This window comes from Radiomyces spectabilis (assembly GCF_025331425.1).
Source record: "Radiomyces spectabilis strain NRRL 2753 chromosome Unknown BYT42scaffold_14, whole genome shotgun sequence".
In the NCBI taxonomy this organism is placed as follows: Eukaryota; Fungi; Mucoromycota; class Mucoromycetes; order Mucorales; family Radiomycetaceae; genus Radiomyces; species Radiomyces spectabilis.
Genome location: NW_026251939.1, coordinates 453,175 through 473,052, shown reverse-complemented (window position 1 = coordinate 473,052; position 19,878 = coordinate 453,175). Strand labels below are relative to the sequence as shown.

Genomic DNA, 19,878 nt, shown 5'->3' with positions numbered 1-19,878 from the left:
CCAGATTTCCGAGTCATCCTCTTTCATAGCAACGCTGGGTAAGATATATTTCCCAGTCGCCGTAAGCCTAATTGGATTTATTATTAAAAATCCGATTTGTGGCTCAATGCTAGTAGCAAGAGGTTCCGTTACGGTTCGCAATATCGATCCGTTGCGACCAGCCTATTTTATTCCAAATGGAAAGCCGCTGCCTTTGGTTGAATGACTGGATAAAAGAATCACTGCGCCGTGATAATTAAGAGCACGGCAATGTCTTGCTGAGTTTCTAGAACAGCTAGTAAATTCGATTTTATTTCAATCATTGGTTCCTATTATTAAAATCATGGCGCATTGGCTGCGCTGAAAACAATGCGCAGACCTATTAGCCAGCACTGAAGCTAATTAGAAAGGGTTACAAGGGCGCGCGGTTTGATCTAGTGTTCAGAAAAAGTTTTTATTTGCTGAAGCAAAAGTTTGATCGAATAACTTTTTGACCAAAAAAAATCATCAACCGCAGTACAGGTAGCGCCATTGCATTGAAAGTTTTTCATATCCTTTGATTGGTCGACAACACTATTTTGCCATGCTCGATTGAAGGACAAGTTAAAAACTGGGAACTGATGCAAGGTCTCACGGCGGCAGAGCTTTGTGTTGCTTCAAAACATTCCTCCCTGGGATACATAAACGATGGCAAAAATATCGTACGGCTAGCATCCATTGTTGTCTTTCATCTATCTGTTTTCTACCATGACAATGGTTTCTACCGAACCGTATAAACTTTCCAGCATTTTGACCGCAAGGATTTGCATTTTCGGTGAAAAGGAATCATGCACAGTTTTGACAAATCTTTGAGGAGCCTTCTTTTTTTTTTCCTCCTGGAGAAGTCTGCTTTAGGAGGTGCTTTCTCTCTCAAAATTAAATGGAGCTAGACAGTAGCTTTATTCACACGTTGATGTAATAGAGCGCCTTAACTACCGGCAAAAAGAGCACAAACTGACATGAACCGTTCGCGCTTGTTTTACAATTAGCCTCTATTCTCGCTGGCTTTCGGATCATGGTTGCATTACTTTTCTGTTTCCTTCAAGGCACAAAGCAATAATTTTGCACAATACACTGTTCCATCTTCTCAATTATAACTTTGCATATGGTTTTACTTCTCCAAATTACTAGCTACAGAAATGCCCCATTTTTTATGATAACAGATTTATAAAGGAAGCTTTTTCTTCTCAGCTGGATGAATTTTTACTATGTGCGGTTGCCTATTTCGATTTCAAAGCCCGTTATTTTTTTTTGAAAACCCTCACTTGGCAGTGGGAAAGGACGGTGCCACAAGAATTCCCTCGTTTTTTTTTGCTCTCTGTTATATAAATTCCAATCGTTTCTCATGGCAGAATCCAATATGGACCACTACGAATCGATCGATGTGCATATACGCTGGACCGAAGGGCAAGATCTCGTCTTTCGACTTTCACCTGCGACCGACACTATAGCTGACATCAAACAAAAAGTAAAGAGACGAGGCACATGAGGCTCCTTTTGAGCATGGTCACTTATATACAGAACTGTCTTTTTTTGTTCTAGATTCGGCAATCAGCACCTCATACATCCAATAAAAAGATTCGTCTCATTCATAATGGACGGATACTCGAAGATGCCTCCACGTTGTTAGACTATGGACTAGGCAAGATTATATCCAACAGCTCGTCCAAAGCCAAAATTCCACCTCCTTCACCTGTCTATATCCATTGTTCCATATCGGACTATATTACCTCTGAACGGGATAATGTAAGTGCATTACATGTGGAAAAAATTGCATCGATCCTCTGGCTTATTTTTAATTTCCCTTGCACCGTAGAATCGACCGCAGCTCACTATACCATCCGGTTTCGATCGATTGCGAGAATCCGGATTTAATGAAGAAGAAATTCAGAGTATTCGTACACAGTTTCATCGTATGCACGGAACTGAGTTTAATGGAGGTAAAATGCCAATGAATGTATTCTATGACGCAATGATGTGGCTGAATTTATGTATCTGATTTTTTTTCTGTTGCTGTATTGAAGAATCTACCGAGGAAACTCGACGACTTGAAGAACAATGGATGGATAACACGGGCGATACATTACCGGATGGCAGTAAGTACAAGTTGATGGCGTTGTACTTTCCAATGCTAAATGGATTTTCGTTCTAGCTATACAAGGAACTTATAAGGAAATGATGTGGGGGTTGATGCTTGGGTTCTTTTTGGGTGTCTTGTGCCTATTCTGGTTCCGCGAATCCGTGTTCACACGAAGACACCAAATGGGTAAGTATTTCCTCTTCGATTATCGGTCATGGAATCTTTTTGCTAAAATTTTCTTTCAAACACTACCAGGTATTCTCGCCGGCATGCTGATTAACATATCTTTTGGTGTGCTACATGTGTATTATTAGATCGCCTTTTTTCCGTTAAAGATTCCTTGTAAATTATGTCTCAATACTCTTTTTCTTTTTTTTTCCTTTCCTTGTACAGTTCTTTTAAGCAGAAATTTGCCGCAGTAACATCGTCTTCAAAGGAGACCATTTTCATTCCAACACCCTACGGTACTTTTGTAAATGAATTTACTACATAGTATGCTATTATCAAAATCACTTATACAAAGATGTTGCCATGCTTGTTAGTGAATGAGGGCTATATAAAAAAGATGCATAATCATGATGCAGTGCTTCTAACGAGTCAGTGTCATATTTTCACCAGAGGATTACAGACTTTGAAAAAGGGAAAGTGCTTATTTTTCTGGGATTTGTTGTTCTTATCCCTGAAACATGTTTAGATATTTGGCTCCAAGAAAAGCGCTCATTGTTTATTGCCCATACTTCTCTCTCTGCAAAGTAAGCAGACAGCGATGGTGGAGCAGATTCGCCGATTCGATGATGTATTGGCAAGGTCTCTAATTTTCAAAGCTTTTGGAGTTGGAGCTGCTGCGGTTTCCACAAGATTTTATGGGATAGTACAGATGTTAGAAGAAATTTAAGATTCGTTAGAAAGATAAAACGAATTTCGGATTATCAGACAACCCACTCATATGCATTGAAAAGAAATAGACCCATCTAATGCATAAGGCACACCTGGTAGTAGATTTATCAGACAGAGTGTAAGGAATGAAACTTGAGCAAAAACAATATGAGGACCTTTTTAAGAAATGGGCTGGCAGTATTCCATTAGTATAGTAGGCATTTACAGCTAATTGCTTGCAGGGGTCTCAAGGGTATTCTCAAAAATTCTCTAAAAAGCGACCAGCTGAACAACCGCAGTTTACAACCCCATTGTCTACTAACGGCTCGTTCCATTTCCAGATACTTCTCCACTTTTCCTTCCAACATTATATTCTTTAAAGTTGCCCTCTTTTCGGATGGGTTGGAGGTTAGTAATGATGCTAAAAATATACCGTTCTTTCCTGATTTGACGTTTCACATCTTGGCTTCGAGCTTTTTCTGGCGGTCTTTAAAATATGATGAATAAACCCAAAAAGCTTACAAAAATTGGCTGCTTTTGCGCGAAAGTGCCGGAAGATTCCACACAATTCCCGAAATTCCGCCATCTATAAAATAGCCCAGAATTTTTTATGCGAAAAGAAACAAAAGAAACAAAGAGTACAACCCTTTGATATCCCTTTCCTCTCTATTTTGAATTATTTTCTTTATAGAATCCACACAAAACAATGTATTTTGAATATTCTCCCGTAGCCCCTGTGCTAGTTCAACCTCGGTCTCGTTACATCCAAAGAACTTTGACCTTGGACGACTACCTGCAATTACAAGCTTTACTGCGCCATGAAGAAGCAGAGCGAGAACGGCAACTTCGAGAACAAGCAGCCATGGAACAAGCTCGCCAAGAGCGTTTACGCCTTCAACAAGCAATGAATAACCTTCGTCTGTTAACAAGCCACTATCGTCGAGAACGAGCTCGAGAAATTGAACGTTGCTTAGCTGAACGACGTCGTCGGGAACATCAGCAATCCATTTTACGAGCGATCCAGCAAAAGGAAGAAGAGCGCGAACGCATGTATCGTCAATACTTGGCCGCTGCTATTGAACGAAAACGAATTGATGATTTGTACCATCAGTATTTGAAAGCTCGTGAGCAAGAAGAACAGCAACCACCGTCGACGGCCAACTCTGCATGGGTTCAGTACCCTGAAGAAGAAGAAGAAGAAGAAGAAGAATCTGGACCCGACACTGCGGATGGCTTCGATGACTACCACGCGCAAAAGCTTGCTTCCCTGGTCAATCTCATTTTTGGGCAGCAGCAAGAGGATGAACACGAGGAATCCCCGGTCCAGCAAAAACAAGAGTCTCAGAGAGCCACCAAGGACGATGACTATCGAGACAACTGGGATGACCTTATGCGTTACGTTGCCGAAGATGATAAGCATACCAAATTGCTCGATGAATCCAAGGCCGTTCCGTCGACAGTCGAAAAAGCCAGGGAATCTCAAGCTCCTGTTGCGCTCAAACAAGTAAACCACTCGGAAACCCAACCTGCTACCGACGAGTCTGCCGCTGACATGGATTCTGATACCGAGAGCCAAAAGAGTGGCAGCAGCACTGACAGCGTTGCCGAAGATTACTTGCCTCTAGACAAGCACATATTGACGGTCAAGGATTTGGTGGATCATCTGGCGACCATCCCCCCCAAAGAACCGTCGCCTCCTCAACCGGTATCTGATGAAGAATACGAGCCCACCCCTGAACAAGATGCGGTTATGGACGATCACTTGAACATGGAGGAACCCCACGAGGATATTGCAATGAAGGAGCAGTCGGATGTACCGCCGACGGTGAACGATCCAGTGAAACAAGCCAAGAAAGATACCCTTCTCCAGCTTGAAGCTCAACTTCGCATGATTCAAGAACAACATGAAGCTACTGTTCTTGGTTCGCAACTGGAATTCCAGCAAACCGAGCCCAACAAGTTGGTTTTGACGGCTTCGACTAGCAACAATCGCGAGTTCTTGGGTTATGAAGATGAAATTGTCCGGGTCATGCTAAAGTTGGATACGGTCGAATCCGATGGTGATGAAGAAATCCGTCAAGAACGCAAGTCTTTGGTCAAAAGGGCGGAATCCCTCTTGGAAAAACTCGACGAGCACAAGCAGAGTGAATGGCAAAGAGCCAAGAATTTGGAACATTCACGGAAACGGAAGAACAAGAATAAGCACAAAAAGCGAAATAAGCACAAGCAGAAACATCATCATGTCCATCTCATGCAGCTCGCGTAATTTTTCATCTTCTCCTCTTTTCTCAACGTCCTTTTTTTTCATAGATCCCTGTACACTTTTACCCTCTTTTTTTGTATATTTATCCATCCTGTATCATAAAATTCGGTCATAAAAAAATACATTTTTCATTTTCGCATTAAATGATGTGTATAATATCAGTCGGAAATAGTATCATGCTCTCTAAGCGACGAAATCCTTTGCTCTTTCGAATTTTATTTCAATGTGAAGAAGCCTCTAGAACACAGGATATTAGTTTACTGTTCATCAAAAGGCACGAATGTGCTTGCTTTACAGATTTGCAGCGGTTTCTTTCATATGCGTTCTTAGAGTGCGAGATTCCAGTTGTGATTGTCGGGGGCTCTTTCTTTCATTGGGGGGTCTGCTTGTGCCTTGTGAGGTATGTCGATGGCTCTTTCTCAAGATGCACGAGTTTGTTGAGATATGTCCCAAAATATTGATGTTTTAAATACCGTAACCGATCAGATGAAAAATCAAGACTCTATGTCATCGGTGCGCGATGCATGAGTTTTGCTGATGAAATATCATTCGATGACGATGTAATTATAAAGTAGCTCTGTTAGGGTCGAATGGACAGTACGTCGGGAATCATGAAATTCGTGCAATTTGTTTCAAAGATGTTGCTTTCAATTGTATGTCTGCGTCAATTGAAAATGGAATATTGTAAGGAAAACGGAGATGGAACTAGGATGAAAGAGGTAATGAATGATAAAAAGCAACAATACCTGCTCTGCTGTTGGCCTCGGGTCTTGTTGAAAAAGCAATTTATATTGATTTTCGATAGATATACAAGGGAAGAATCGTCTGCTGCTGCGAGCAGTAATTGATCGCAATACAGGTTCGCACTGGTCGGATGACAGAACCCTTATCGCTTGATACCTCGAAATAAATTATTTTTATTTTACAAAAATAGAGAAACTTTTAAGGGAAACGTGGTGTGTGTGCATCTATAAGATCTTCCAAGGTGATAATGTTCAACTTATACTTCGCCAGCGGCCTGCTTTGCTTTGTATTCGTCGGATTGACGATAGCTAAGGAGATTTCGTCAATTTTATCTGAGATTCCAAGCCACTCTTAAAATTCAACTTACTGCAAGATTCTGGCAACTTGGGTGATACCAGTGGCCGCCACGAACACATTCACAGTGAAAAGAGTCCAGTTCTTCGGAATGATAACAGTCGAATAACGGGTCCAAATGAGACCAGTGGCCATCAAAGCTATTACCGACTCCCATCAGTACCTCATGTCTTCAGTGCATTTTTTTTCAAGTGCAAAACTTACAAGCATTCTGTCCCAAGCTCAACTTATCAGCAGGACGTTGAAGATCACCGATACCGGCAATGACAAGTGCCTAATGAAAGAAGATTTGATTTGAGACATCGGCGTCAGGTTGCGAATTAAATTCCAAGACATACCCATTTCATGGCAGGGGCCCAAAAGTGGACCGTCTTGGGACCTGCAGGCGAATTAATGAATTTCGAGAAAGCAGACTGAGATGCAGCAGAGGCAGCCATTAGAGTTGAATAAAAGAGGTATAAAAAGACAGTGAAAGATATAGTCGGGAAACTTTAGAGTATAAAAAAATAAAACACACCCGTGTGTAACCAAATTAACCCCATATGGGAACGGCAAAACTGATTAACATGAACTGACGAATCAGATCAAAGTATTCGGTCTGTCCCTGAGATAACGACTCTGTTTTACTTGTCTAGTGCATACTTCATACATTGACAACAGCAGTATATATATAGCGTCTATAAAACCAATGCATCATCGCTTGATGATAACTATCCAAGGTCAAGCGATACTCCAAAAAGTCGACATCCATGGTTATTTTGGAGGCGGGGTAGTTCCATCTGATTGGATCAATGAAACGTCACTTTGGTTTGAGCAAACCATTCTCCGAAATATGTACCAATGCAACCACAAGTGCATTGTTTCAGAGTAATGAACTCAACTGCAACTGGGGATTCTTAAACGAGGACACAAGGTTAGCTTTGTTTTAGGTATCCATCACATAAAAAGCCTTTGGTCTGATACTCAAGGCCAAAGCCATGTTCATGGACGAACTAAACGATGGAAATTATCATAGGACATTTTTATATACAGGATAAGCAAAAAAGATTTTGAACAGGAGGTATGCAATCTAGTACAAGTGTTCGCTTTTCTTTATTCACCTAATATATTACAAGGAGGGATATACAATAAGGTGAGCATTTAAAAAAGTGACTAGCAATGAGCAGCAAATGCATGGGATATGCTCAGCATAGTATTGGCTGCTTCATGACGTTGATGTTCTTGATCGAGAGGAATGACTGGTAAGTGGTGCGGTTGGTATATGGGTGCTGGGTTCAAGGGAATAGGCGCTGGTAATTCTCGCGATACTCTGTCGTCCAATACGTCTGCCATGATGGCTCTTAATGGGGGAAGACGTTCACCCCAATGCTTTTCATGGGTAGTAACTTGATGGATATCAGCCAGCATGGGAGGTGGGGTGCACGGGCGTTGTTTCATCGGTAATCGTAATGGTTCTGAATACATGTGGTAATCTCTTAAGCTGGTTGAAGGAGGCTGTACGGTAGCGATTGGCATAGATGGCGGAGACGGTGTGTATGAAGGATGGTAAGATGAAGGCATATAAGGGACGGAGGAAGTCGGTGGATAAACAGGTTTACTTGTTTCTACGTGCGTATAGGGAGGCGCTGGCCATGAACTTGACGGTGCGGATGACGACGTTGTGTATCTTTGCTCGTGCTGATTAGACCAGGGAGGAATTAAGGTTGCATCTTGTGTCCACGTTGAGTATCGACGAGACGAGGGCGTGGGTGCATCATACAATGGCTCAGAAAAGGAGGCTATCTGATCGGAATGATATACTTCTCTTGAAGGACTGCATATTGAGGAGGGCGGTGAAGGGGGATGGTGATGATGGCAACGGAACTTGTTGGTGAGGGTCTTGTAGTTGGCTGGCGTGGGTTCGGGGGTGGTCATGGCAGTGTACGGTTTATTATTAGCATCGAGAGATGATGATGATTTGTGCGACTTGTACTGCAGATACTGTGCTTCGGTAGGTCCAGAATGGACGGTGCTTGTGGAAGAAGGATGACGATTGTGGCGTTTATATGAACGATCAGGATCATCATTCATTGAATGGCTTGCATGTTGTGAGTCTGTTTTACGTTTGCGACCAGAATTGGATTGCAATCGATGTTCCTTCCGGATACGCATTTTTACGCCCTGGTCTGAGAAAGTGCGTGATAGAAAGGTGGCTTCAAATGGGCCGGGAAACCGTTTGGGAACGTAAACTGTGAAAACATCGGATTGCATCGTTCGGCGATTTTGTACAACATCACTAATGATCTAAGTTCAGCTACTTGGATGGGTTCGCCTTTACGTTGAATGTAGCGGCTGGAACACTTACTCAACGATTTCAAACAGACTAAATTGAAGCTTATATTGACCGTCTTTTTTTACAGCAAGATCTCCGAAAACAAAAAAGCCGCCATCTACAAATAAGTATAGGTTAGAAAAAAAAATAAAGGATGTTTTTTTCAGAAGCCGAATTGGGAGCATAAACACATACCTGTGTTGTCAATATCGCGTAGTCTGTATAAAGAAGAAACGGTGGTTCCCGAAAGATATTCATGTGCTGGTAAAATCGCGTTGCTAGGATCATCTGCCGCAATCAGGTTAGCGACCATAAAATAAAAGGGCGTTTGAAGATATTTCCTTGAGAACAAAGAATAATGACATCAGTACATCGATCCTGATTTATTCCAGTTGGCAAAAAAACAAAACTCGACGTACTTGATTTCTTCGGCCGAACAGTCCAGCCATTGCATTTGAAGAATAGGTGGAGGCTCAATAGGACGTCGATCTGTTGGAGGAGAAAAAGAATTAAATAAATTTTTTTGATACTCGATGAACGAGAGGAGTTGGTTCGTCATGGGACGTATTCGTACCTCGTTCGTTGACAACGCTCATTTTGGCACATTGGGGTTGTTGACGTATAACAATATCATAGTTTCTAACCGATATTCAAAAGGTGAGTTTTTCGTCCTTGTCTTTTCTGTTTGCCAAAACTTTCATCTATGTAGTCAGAGGTGGGTAGTTCTGTTTTACCGTACCTTTCTTCTGCAATATCGTTCAACGAGCTAGAAATGAAACGATAGGTACACGCGTTGGAACTCGCGCTGGTCGATTTACTAGTCATAATAATGAATGCAGCAAGCAAGCATAAAAAGGATTCGAGGGAAAAGATGGGATGAAAATCGAAACATAAAACGCTTAAAAAAAAAGAGACATAGGGAAAACTTTTGGCGGGAAAGAGAATTCCCGTAACGTCAAAAAGAACTATTTTGGGTAAAATATTCGCAGAGTTCAAAGCCAGCCATTTCTGACACTAAACCGGAACCTTACAATTGTCCAAAATGAATAAATTCACTCAAAACGGCAATGCCAAGACATTTCCGGGATCTCAGCACCCCAGTGATACCGAGCATTTGCATCACACACGTGTTACGTACGCAATATACATTTGCTTATTTCGACAACCTCCATTATGTTATATGATCATCCTCCGCCTGCTGCCATAATCAACCGTAACATGAGCTTGATATAAAAGCCGACCCATCCATCATCCTATTCTGGGATAAAGTTGACCCATTCCGCCAAATGCTGGAAATATTATACGCGGTGGACCCTAGAAAAGATTTTTCCTCAAGTCGCATGATGTACTTTTAGTATTTTCTGAATCCCATATTCACCCCCAAAATTTTTTGAGTCTTCTTCGTTACGCCATTGCACGCTTTCTTTGAACCATGCTATCGTCCAATTGCAACAGAATAGATTGACAGTCGGTATACGGCTAGTTGTCTCCACGTTATGCAAACAAGTTGAGAACCATACTTGTCCCAATCGTACAATTGCTGCTAAAAACAAAAAATAAATAAATATAATGCGTTCCTCATTTCGGTGCTTTCTGCAAATCGTGTTGAACGACTTAAAGAACGAGACGATGTGCCACAAATGCAATGAATTGAAGCTAACTAAGCTTAAGCTTGACACTCCAATGTGGGAGCTATAATGCTATCTCCTCAATGTCATTGACAGGTTTCAGAATAATCAAAGTAAAAGGATGTTGCCATGCCCAGGGATTCCAGGCCCTTTTTGTTTTTGATGAGTCTTTTTCATTGGAAAGCCCGTTATTAGGTTTCAGATATTGGTTTTTATTGGTATATTTATACGGTAGGTCAATGTGATTTTAATTACTTTCCTTCTATGGAGATCTCAACACAATCAGATTATGGATCGGAGCTCCCTGTAGCTTCAAAACCATGGTGGCACGAGAGTCGCTGATTGGCACATGAGATGGCTTAATTAAGTCGACGCTGATGATGCTGGCTAGCGATTTAACCAAATGCAAACCCTCCTTTGTCGTCATGGTTATGCTGGGAATCACCGTTTTTTCCACAGGCGGGAGATCGGGTTCTGTTATCGCCAACGCTCGAAATGATGTGTCACCGCCTTCGTTATTTATAAAAATTATCGCTTTCGCTCCTGCTTCTTGCGCATGGACCGCCTTTCGATAAAATGTGCATTCTCCTCGGCTGATCACTAGTATCTTGCCATCCATCTCTTGTGCATTGCTTTTGGAATATGGATCACAACCAAAAAAGCGACCATCATTCGGAAACGCTATCACACCCAGACCCGTAATAGACGTTGGCCAGTAACCAAACTGAGATTGCACACCGTGATACGATGTTGAGTGGGTTTTGCTATGCACCCGAATCTCAATATCGCCTTCCATCAATGGGTATACATGATGATCATCAGTGATGTCCAAGTTATCCAGTTCCAACACATTCCCTTGAGTAAATGGCAGAATGGCATCCATGGTGACCATGAGCACATCATTTTCTTGGAATCTATAAAGTGTTTTGAAGTATTAACGAGTTGCTGGATAAATCGATGACTTTATGTCATAAACATCTCAAAAATTACCTTATATCTGGATGGACTGAAAGATGAAAACCATGATTGTATTTTGTAAGTGGAGATGTAAAAGAATGATAGAGCGCAAATCATGAGTACATAAAGATACAGCGTTCCAATTTCTTGTTAAAAAGATAATACAAGGCAAAAAAAAAAAGCAACATTGAAAGAGGGTATACAAAACGGTATGAAAAAGAAAAGGGGGGCAATGTTCAGAAAGAAATCAAGTGGGGTAATGAAAACACGTACAACGTTACATACTCGTGTGTGAGTATATATGACATGAAAAGTATAAAATGGAAGGGAAAGGATAAGAATGAAGAGAAAAAAAGTGTGGTAAACTAACCTCTAGTGATCAGATAACCTCCACCTTCACTTTTTGGTCGCTTGACGAGTTCCATTTTCAAACCTGATAACGATCGTGTCAAAAAACCTCCCACAAGTTCGACAAGCCGCGGAGACCGTAGACGATCTTTTGACCTTGTGTCTTCACCAAAGGTCAATTCGTACAAATGGGTCCTAAGGTTAACCGCCTCACAATAGCCATTGGGCACTGCAACACGTATGCTACTCTCTGCGTTACCGACCAACTCTGAAGCATAGTCTGTCTGCGGTTGATAGGGTACGGATGTCAAATCGAATGATTGAGGTTGGAGTAGGTACGACGTTGAATAGTTGGTGTGAGGTCGGTAAGGGGAACATGTTGAACTGGCTGCGTCCAAAGGATCTTCTTCCTCAGGATACGTTGGCGACAGATATTGTTTTGATAATGGCAAAATATGGCCCTCTAAAGAACATTGTCATATCAATTAGGACAAGACAGACAACAACAAAAAAAAAAAAAAAAAAAAAAAATCCATCTCATCATCTTTTATAACTTACCGGTAGTGAACACAAAGTTGGAATCAACCTTATTGATTGGATGATCTGTATTCGCCCGAGTTGCGTTAAGTCACAATGCTTTTGTGTGCATGCATTCAACGAAACGTACCTGTGTCAAAAAGCAGATAAAGATATTTGAGCGTTTCACTTAACAAAAAGCTTTCCATCCGATCTTCCAAACGTCCTGTTCGTACGTCGCCCACCGTAGCAAAACCGCAGGGTAGTCGAGTTCGGTTATTCAGATCTTGCACAATCATTTCTCCAACGTGTAAATAAAACGGGTCCTTCGTAGCTTGATACAGGTAATAGGTGGATTCGACAAATTCGGGCCGAAGAGGATAAAATCCAATATCGACCACCTTTTGATAAAAATCGAACCGTTCCGGCAGGGCATGGTATCGACGCCAAATGTTGTAATGGATCAGATGCCCTTTGATAGCCGCATCCAGATCACCATACAGTACTTGCATACCAGGCATGAACGAACTGAGGCTATCGATCCATGTCGACATGAGGGTACCGGAGCTCATGTGAACGTTGCGGTAAAGATACCCCGTGGAATCGCGGACATGACGCATAAGTCCATCGTAAGCTGCTTCGAACATATCAAGGTATTCGTGCTCCCCGAATAGAACATAACTTTTCAAGAGGTATTCGAAAAACGAGTCGATACCCGCCCCGGTGGATGATGCCGTATGAATCCATTGTCCCGTCTGAATATTGATCACGTTCCCCAACAAATTCAGTTTGGACCGTCGGTTCCAAATCGCCATCAAAGCGCGCTTGGCTAATGTCTAAATCCACCATCAATACTGATGCAACTTAGTCCAATTTTTTTCTTTAACAATCTTACCTCATATCGAGGATCACCCGTTAATCGACTTAGGACGCCAAACTCCAAAATGAGACTCCCGGCACCAGCAGTACATGTCTCGACCGTTTCTGTCGGAGGTACACCATGTCGAAGATTGACCTAACACCATCATGTGTGAGCATGACTTTTTTTGAACAACGAAAAATTAGGACTCCATAGCGTATAGAATAACATACTCGAGGGTAAGGAATGCCAGTATTCGTCGCTTGGAAAGCTGGAACAAGGCGATCGGCGAGATCAATAGCTAGTCGCAGCAAACCGCCTTTGTAATTTTTCAACGAATATCCTAACGATGGATCGGTCGCTAGAATATGGGCTGAGAGCTACAATGAGATACCACGATCGTGTTCAATAACGGCTTCTCTTTCAATGGCAACTGCCCTGTCCACTTACCAATCCGCCAAGCGCACGGATATTTAGCTCAAATACTTGGACCTTATTATCTTGATCGAACGATACATGCTCAAGGACAAGGTTCACCGCTTTCTCAAATTCTTCTTTTGGTCCCAGAATCTACACACCGTCTTAGATTGTGCCATTCATCATCGAGAACATCTTTGTGCAAAAACCATTACCGCCAAAGTATCCAAGGTATCTACTAGGGTGAGGGAATAATCGCCCAGGACATCATTTACATTGATATTATCTCTGACAGAGTTCTTTGAGCCTAAATGTTCAGATAGTATAACACTTGATGCTTCACTTACGGATTGGCTTTATCACTTCCTCTTCCAGTACACTTGATGGGATTGAGCTTACGGTTTCCATTATGTTGTTAATAAGTGATTACAGTCTACTATTTTGTCCCTTGAGAAATACTCACTTCATCGTAAGGAAAAGCATGCAACAAATAGTTATCCCAGCCGTGAAAAAACATTTCCTGCGTAACCATCATTAATTGATGATTGATATTTTTCTAGATACACTCACGAATTTTACCTTTGTTTGATCTCTATCGAATACCCGCGTGAACAAAAAAAAAAAAGGTGTGTTAATATAATAAATAGGTGTTACACCCTCACAAACCGTGTTCAAGCATCTTACCTTAGTTCAAGCCTTCGCTTTTCCATCATGAAGGCCATTGTCATGTGGCAAAAGATGAGGCAGCAGAATATTCTCATCATCATTGTAGGCATTGGCGAAGAACTGTTGTGAAAAAAGAGTCGATGTCGTGGACGACCATTCAGACTTGCCGTCATCAAGATGCTGGACCGCGGAAAGAGAGCACTCCACTGTATTGTAATAAACGTATATCAGGTTATCAGGTTTTAGGGCCGCTTTCTTTCCCTTTGTGACAATCTCATTTGACTGCTTTTTGTAATCAATCGAACAATCAAAAAAGAGCATTTGGGCACTAGAAAATTTTTGACAACCGGTTATGCAAGCTATATTTTTCATAACCCTTGAAACTCTATTCCATGACACTTTCTGTAACCTGAAAAACCAGAGAGAGAGGCAAGAGAAACGATAAAACGCACACTTATATAGTCCGCTGTGAATTGCACGCCCGACGTGTGGCATGCTTCTCATATCTGAACTCTGTTCAAATTAAGATTATATTATTCTGGTTCCGTATTACAACTAGATTCTACGATAACTAAAGCACTAGCATCGCCAGCATTACAGGAAGGAGATAAACAATTCGGGGGAACTCTATGACGGAAGCAGATGAATGTCTTGAGTTATCTGAGTGGGAAGGTCGATAGTTTGATGAGGACATGTGATTATCGTCGTTATGAGACGAACGGTCGTCGTGATGCTCAGAGTATACACTCTCTGGGAAATCGGCTGAGGCATCGGGTGTCTCTGGCACTGGAGAATCACGGCGAGCAAGGGCAAAACGACGTTTCGATGGAGAAGCTGCTGGTTCGCCTTTGGAAAGATTATCTCCGTAACCAACACACACGGCCACTGGTTGACCTGTAGTAGGATCCGTGATTATCATGCAGTCGCAATTTGGCGGACAATCAGGAAAATCCATGTCTTTGCCACTAGGGAGTCCGGGCCTTTGTTGATACGAAAGGTTGACAAAGACTGCAAGGAAGCAGAAAAGTAATGAAGCGTATTGGGTAGGATGCATAATATGCAGGATAGAGGTGATTGTTTACAAACATTTCCCTTCATTTCGAAGCTTTTATATATATGTTTGCAGGAACATGCATAAATCATCGTGCTGCTGCCGTTTTCATCATTGCACAGCATGACGTGACACAAGATACTTTTTTTTTGCACTTTGGCTGTATGTTTTGACCTCTTGGGTCTTTTTCTGGAAAAGCCGTGTAACGGACATACTGTAAGCATCACGCAAACCCAAGAATCGGTATAATAGCTTTTTTCTATTTGATATGGAAGTTACAATCACTTTTCTTTATCCCCAAACATCTTCGTTGTAGCGGTTCTCGTCCATGAGTCGTTGCAAGTATTGGTCGGCTTCTTCGTCGGTTTCGACCGTCGCGAAGCTTTTGGACAGGGTGCAAAAGGTAGAACGAACATCCCGACTCAGGGCACCGCTGCCACAAACATATACTGATGCAGGTGTCTGCATAGCGTCATTGGGCACCAATAACCGCCAGACATCGGCCGCCTTGGCTAGAATTTGATGCTGGACATACTTGCGTGGAGGTGTCGGCAATGCGCGTGAAAATGCATTGTGAATCGTGACAACCCCCTCCTTGGCCCACTGCTCCAATTCTTGGCGATAAATGTAGTCCTGATCAGCCCTTCGGCAACCAAAGAAAAGTAAACATTCACCAACATCTTGACCCTGCTTCCGCTGGTAAGCCCGCTCTTGCAGGAAACCTCGGAACGGTGATAACCCGGTGCCAGCTGCAATCATGATCAAGGGTGTCCGGATATCGGCCGGTAATGCAAAGGAACTCTTGGATGATTTGAATTGTGCTCGGAAAACAGGTGCATGTTCACCCCCTTGGTCGGTTTGCATGCGAGCCAGGAACGACGAAGCGAGACCAGGATAGTGTTTGCCATGGACCACGTCATCTACCACACCCACCGTAAGATGGGCTTTGTCAGGATGTTCCAAGGGAGAACAGGCAATTGAGTAACGGCGCGGTTGAATGACGCCAACCGCCGCCAGCAATTGACCGAAATCCAACTGTTTCACCTGAGGATACGCTTTTTGTAAATCGAGCAAGGTTCGATGCTGATTGATAAATTCGGGATATCGGTCCACGTTATTGGCGTCTGGCATGGTCAAACGATCAAATACATCCGCAGTCTCTGGCGCTGCTTTACGTAATTGCGAAGCAAAATGACCCAGGAGACGACGTGACGGAGGCGACGATAAATCGGCATAATAAGTCAATGCGTTGCGTACGGTACAAGGACCTTTGATGGCCGCGGCCATGGATCGGGGAGAAACGTATTCGTAAGTTTCCGGATCGACCTCAAAGACCGAATCCAGCACAAGTCCAAACCCAAGAGCAATGGCTTCCACGGTCTCGGCACTATTTTGCGGCATCACTTCCAGATGATCGCCGGCTTGGTACGGCCGACCTTCATGCAACGGCGTTAATGATGACACATCCAATTCGATATGACGCGTGCTGCGCTTGTTGTGTTCGTCTTGATGCTGCAGTTCGATATTGGCCAGCACCTTTACATTATGCTCTCCGTTCATGTTGTGACCGGCAATGGACCATTTTTCCTTGTCGCTCGGGGCAATGTAGTGAATTTTGGCGGGCAAGCGATCTCCAGGTTTTCCACTAGCCGAGGGGACAACGGAGGATCCTTGCGTAATAGCAAGTCCGAAATAGCTCAAAGCATGTGTCCAGAAATGAGCACACCAATCGTTGAATTCGGCATCCATGTCTTCGTCCGCATTACCCTGACCTGCTGTGAAGAACCGCTCGGCGCCAAGGTCTTCCAGGTAAGCATCAATCTTCATCGGATAGCGTTGATAGGTACGCCACTGTTTATTGCCGAGACCAAAAACGGCATACTTGATCCCATTCATTAATGTCGAGTTACCCGTCTCTTTGGCCTTGTCCAGGAACTTGTCAAAGTGCTCACCGGAATCGGGGGGTTGACCGTTGTAGGTGGCCGTGCAAATGACGACAAGTTCGGTCGGCAACTTTGAATCACTCTGGCTGTTGTTCAGCTTGATGCTCTGCAAAGTATTCCATCGGTCCATTTCGCACATGGTAATGGTTGGGAATCCGAACCGTTTCGCTTGACCAGCCAGCTGCGAAGCATAATCCTGAGCCGTACCGGTCTGTGTGCCGAAGAGGAAAGTGATCGGCGGTAACTCGGTAGATCCCATTTTCGTAGGCTCGGCCAATTCCGGCAAACCTTTTTCAGGTGATTTCTTTGAATTGGCCTTCATATTGGCTGCTTTGCTTGACACTTCGGGTAGATCGGTACGGGGATGGATGGTCATGAACAAATCCAAAGGCTTTGTAGTGGCTTGCTTGGGATCATATCTCACAGGTGGACCGTCTGTTACAGCCGATACATCGTCAGCTGACTGATTCCAAATCCAACAGTTCTTTCACACTTACCGTATTTGAACTTGAATTTGTGCAAAAACATGGATAACACGGTTTTAGCCTCTTGGAGAGCAAATGCCATGCCAATACATGCGCGAGGGCCTGTGCTGAAGGGTAACCACGCAAAACGGGAACGCTTTTGTTCTTCTTCGGGGGAGAATCGATTCGGATCGTAACGTTCAGGATCAGGGTAGATCTTATCGTTGTAGTGCATTGAATACAGATTGACGCTCACGGCTGATCCGGCCTTAATACGATAACCGCCAGGTACGATACAGTCCTTCTGGCAATACTTGTTCAAGTTTCTCACGGGTGGATGCATACGTAACGTTTCCTTTAAACACTGATGCAGATATTTGAGGCTGCTGATCTGTTCCGAGGTCGGCATAGTATCGTGGCGGATCCCGGAATCGACAATTTCCTGAAGTACTTTAGCTTCAATCTCTGGGTTGCGAGCAAACTCATATAATGTCCATGCCAAAGTATTGGCTGTTGTGTCATGACCGGCAATCAAAAACGTCACTACTTGATCGCGGATATTTTCATCCGATAGACCGTGATCATTATCGTCTCGTGCATTCAGCATGAAACCTAAAAGATCTTTGTGCATATCGTTGGCATCGCTACTCTTCTTGCGCTCTTGAATGACTTCCGCAACCACGTCGCGCATCAACTGCACCGATTGGTCATAACGTCGGTTGGCCTCGATAGGCAATAATTTCATGAATTGGGCCTGCTGAAATCGGGTGATACTGTGCTTAAGACAGTAACTCATGGCTTGTATAAATGGATGGGCAGGAGCATCGCGATTCTCCAGTAGATTAAACGAGTAACCAAACCCTATACGGCCGATGGTTTCAAAGGTGAGATTGGTGGCCCAGTCCAAGATCTCGACTTTTTCTTCTGGTGAATATTGTTCAAGAATCCCAATGGTTTGCTCTGTAATTTTTCCCATTTCGTGTTGATAAGCCTGGCAACAAATATAAACCAAAATTACACGTGAATATGGGGTGGTCCCTTCTTTAGTCCCTTTTTTGTGGAAGTAACTGACGGATTTTTACCTTGATTGCGCGCGGGCTGAATGCCGGCATCAAAAGCTTATGTGCAAGAACCCAATCCTCATCGTCTGTGTCGGTGGTGAAAAGACCTTGTCCAGCGAATTCCTTGATTTCCACCAACGCGCTTGTGATTTTCTTTGTAAAGTATTCTGATTCCTTGACTACCAGCTCGACGATGGCGGGATCATTGACGCCAATCACTCGTTTTCCAATGATGCTGACATCAACTATGGGACCATAGGTCTTGAAGAGGCGCATCCAGCCGGCCGTGCTACATATAGGGAAAGTGCATGAGTTTCCCCAGTCGATGAACAAAGCGCGACGCAAATTACTCTTTCGACTTACAAATCAGGAGCCAAATCGTAAAGATTACCGACATACGGTAACTTGCGTGGTCCGGGAATGACATCCTTGATCTGTTCTTTCAAAGATAGGTAGACGACTTGTTGACTGCGGACGGCGTCGATTTCCGTTAAACGATTGCCGCAAGCGTCTTCCAGGGTAATATCGGCAAGAGGAGCCGAAGTAGCGAGTTTTTCGGCGGCCAAACTTTTCACAGTATCGATGCTGGCACCATTACCCACTTGTATAATATGACCTTCTTCGGCGACGTTTGATGCATTTTTCAATGCGACGATTAATGGTATTGATTGGGCCATAATATTTAGAGAAGAAGAAAAAAATGTATGTGAAACCGTTGTTGCAGGATCATAAACTTGTTCTCTTTTATTCGATTTTCAACTGCCGAACCCCCGAGCAACCTGGATGATCGGTTTTGCCATAGGGCTGCGGAGAAGTGAGAAAAGGCACACTTTCATCCGCCACACCGTCCGTCCCAAAACTGCCACTATTATGCTTACCAGAACAGAACTATACTTTAGCAAATTGCAATCTATAATCAAGCTGCTACACATTAAGACATTGGTGATCGTTCACCTCACATTGCCTTCATCGAATAAGGCCCACAAGTATCTCTGCTGACAAAAATAATTGTCGGGTATTGAATTAGATACTTTCTGGAGGGTCCACTTGAACATGAGGTCAGTGACACAGGAGTGATACAGACGCTTTTTGTTGCCATATCAGTGAGATCGTTGAACCCCGGATCAAAAAATTACTCATAGTGCTGTTTCGACATTTTATCGACACTTTGAATGAGTCAAACTATTCTCTTAAAGAGGATGGGCCAGTTTATTTATACGGCTGGGATGCAAATGGACAAAAGAATCCGGCCGTTTGATATCATGATCAAACCAGCACCTGTTTGCATTTTACGGTTAAAAATTTTAAAGAAATACAAGCAA

At 43.1% G+C, this 19,878-nt stretch overlaps 9 protein-coding genes across 9 annotated transcripts; 3 read left to right on the top strand and 6 right to left on the bottom strand.

Annotated features, from left to right (window-relative positions):
• Positions 1 to 1,208: 1,208 nt before the first annotated feature.
• On the top strand, positions 1,209 to 2,683 carry BYT42DRAFT_585937 (DUF2407 C-terminal domain-containing protein). The gene is made up of 7 exons (XM_051570024.1): positions 1,209 to 1,486; positions 1,561 to 1,764; positions 1,835 to 1,958; positions 2,043 to 2,114; positions 2,171 to 2,284; positions 2,354 to 2,570; positions 2,641 to 2,683. The coding sequence occupies exons 1-6, from the start codon at positions 1,364 to 1,366 to the stop codon at positions 2,410 to 2,412; spliced, it is 696 nt and encodes a 231-aa protein (XP_051419387.1). The 5' UTR covers positions 1,209 to 1,363; the 3' UTR covers positions 2,413 to 2,570; positions 2,641 to 2,683.
• On the top strand, positions 2,207 to 2,986 carry BYT42DRAFT_124231 (uncharacterized protein). Its single transcript, XM_051562160.1, has 3 exons — positions 2,207 to 2,284; positions 2,354 to 2,562; positions 2,641 to 2,986. Exons 2-3 carry the CDS (start codon positions 2,448 to 2,450, stop codon positions 2,790 to 2,792), a joined length of 267 nt encoding a protein of 88 aa, XP_051419386.1. The 5' UTR covers positions 2,207 to 2,284; positions 2,354 to 2,447; the 3' UTR covers positions 2,793 to 2,986.
• A 694-nt stretch (positions 2,987 to 3,680) lies between these two features.
• Positions 3,681 to 5,240, top strand: BYT42DRAFT_549438 (uncharacterized protein; the record flags this gene model as incomplete). The annotated part of the gene is made up of 1 exon (XM_051566071.1): positions 3,681 to 5,240. One exon carries the CDS (start codon positions 3,681 to 3,683, stop codon positions 5,238 to 5,240), a length of 1,560 nt encoding a protein of 519 aa, XP_051419385.1.
• Positions 5,241 to 6,050: 810 nt separating this feature from the next.
• BYT42DRAFT_585933 (mitochondrial pyruvate carrier) lies at positions 6,051 to 6,810 on the bottom strand. The gene is made up of 4 exons (XM_051570023.1): positions 6,674 to 6,810; positions 6,540 to 6,609; positions 6,349 to 6,475; positions 6,051 to 6,289 (listed from the first exon to the last, which is right to left on the bottom strand). Exons 1-4 carry the CDS (start codon positions 6,770 to 6,772, stop codon positions 6,238 to 6,240), a joined length of 348 nt encoding a protein of 115 aa, XP_051419384.1. The 5' UTR covers positions 6,773 to 6,810; the 3' UTR covers positions 6,051 to 6,237.
• A 1,646-nt stretch (positions 6,811 to 8,456) lies between these two features.
• On the bottom strand, positions 8,457 to 8,959 carry BYT42DRAFT_503936 (velvet factor; the record flags this gene model as incomplete). Its single annotated transcript, XM_051564939.1, has 3 exons — positions 8,457 to 8,618; positions 8,685 to 8,764; positions 8,842 to 8,959. Coding segments are annotated over 3 exons (360 nt in total), but the record flags the coding sequence as incomplete, so codon positions are not given.
• Positions 8,960 to 10,785: 1,826 nt separating this feature from the next.
• BYT42DRAFT_474111 (uncharacterized protein) lies at positions 10,786 to 11,013 on the bottom strand (the record flags this gene model as incomplete). Its single annotated transcript, XM_051563592.1, has 1 exon — positions 10,786 to 11,013. A coding segment is annotated over one exon (228 nt), but the record flags the coding sequence as incomplete, so codon positions are not given.
• Positions 11,014 to 11,596: 583 nt separating this feature from the next.
• On the bottom strand, positions 11,597 to 14,093 carry BYT42DRAFT_617792 (glycoside hydrolase; the record flags this gene model as incomplete). The annotated part of the gene is made up of 11 exons (XM_051572213.1): positions 11,597 to 12,042; positions 12,138 to 12,182; positions 12,247 to 12,931; positions 12,991 to 13,110; positions 13,188 to 13,334; positions 13,405 to 13,524; positions 13,587 to 13,659; positions 13,719 to 13,765; positions 13,835 to 13,891; positions 13,951 to 13,963; positions 14,056 to 14,093. The coding sequence occupies 11 exons, from the start codon at positions 14,091 to 14,093 to the stop codon at positions 11,597 to 11,599; spliced, it is 1,791 nt and encodes a 596-aa protein (XP_051419381.1).
• A 515-nt stretch (positions 14,094 to 14,608) lies between these two features.
• Positions 14,609 to 15,091, bottom strand: BYT42DRAFT_617791 (uncharacterized protein; the record flags this gene model as incomplete). The annotated part of the gene is made up of 1 exon (XM_051572212.1): positions 14,609 to 15,091. One exon carries the CDS (start codon positions 15,089 to 15,091, stop codon positions 14,609 to 14,611), a length of 483 nt encoding a protein of 160 aa, XP_051419380.1.
• Positions 15,092 to 15,379: 288 nt separating this feature from the next.
• BYT42DRAFT_549434 (cytochrome P450) lies at positions 15,380 to 19,233 on the bottom strand (the record flags this gene model as incomplete). The annotated part of the gene is made up of 4 exons (XM_051566070.1): positions 15,380 to 17,466; positions 17,529 to 18,486; positions 18,578 to 18,845; positions 18,920 to 19,233. 4 exons carry the CDS (start codon positions 19,231 to 19,233, stop codon positions 15,380 to 15,382), a joined length of 3,627 nt encoding a protein of 1,208 aa, XP_051419379.1.
• Between the last annotated feature and the right edge of the window lie 645 nt (positions 19,234 to 19,878).

Excerpts from the sequence above, each read along its gene's own strand:
- BYT42DRAFT_124231 (XM_051562160.1), top strand. The coding sequence starts at position 2,448 with ATGTCTCAATACTCTTTTTCTTTTTTTTTCCTTTCCTTGTACAGTTCT. Across the intron at positions 2,563-2,640 it reads TTTCATTCCAACACCCTACG|TGAATGAGGGCTATATAAAA; the intron begins GTACTTTTGTAA and ends CATGCTTGTTAG.
- BYT42DRAFT_585937 (XM_051570024.1), top strand. The coding sequence starts at position 1,364 with ATGGCAGAATCCAATATGGACCACTACGAATCGATCGATGTGCATATA. Across the intron at positions 1,487-1,560 it reads TAGCTGACATCAAACAAAAA|ATTCGGCAATCAGCACCTCA; the intron begins GTAAAGAGACGA and ends TTTTTGTTCTAG. Across the intron at positions 1,765-1,834 it reads TTACCTCTGAACGGGATAAT|AATCGACCGCAGCTCACTAT; the intron begins GTAAGTGCATTA and ends CTTGCACCGTAG.
- BYT42DRAFT_585933 (XM_051570023.1), bottom strand. The coding sequence starts at position 6,772 with ATGGCTGCCTCTGCTGCATCTCAGTCTGCTTTCTCGAAATTCATTAAT. Across the intron at positions 6,476-6,539 it reads GAGCTTGGGACAGAATGCTT|CTTTGATGGCCACTGGTCTC; the intron begins GTAAGTTTTGCA and ends AGTCGGTAATAG. Across the intron at positions 6,290-6,348 it reads CAAGTTGCCAGAATCTTGCA|CTATCGTCAATCCGACGAAT; the intron begins GTAAGTTGAATT and ends AAATCTCCTTAG.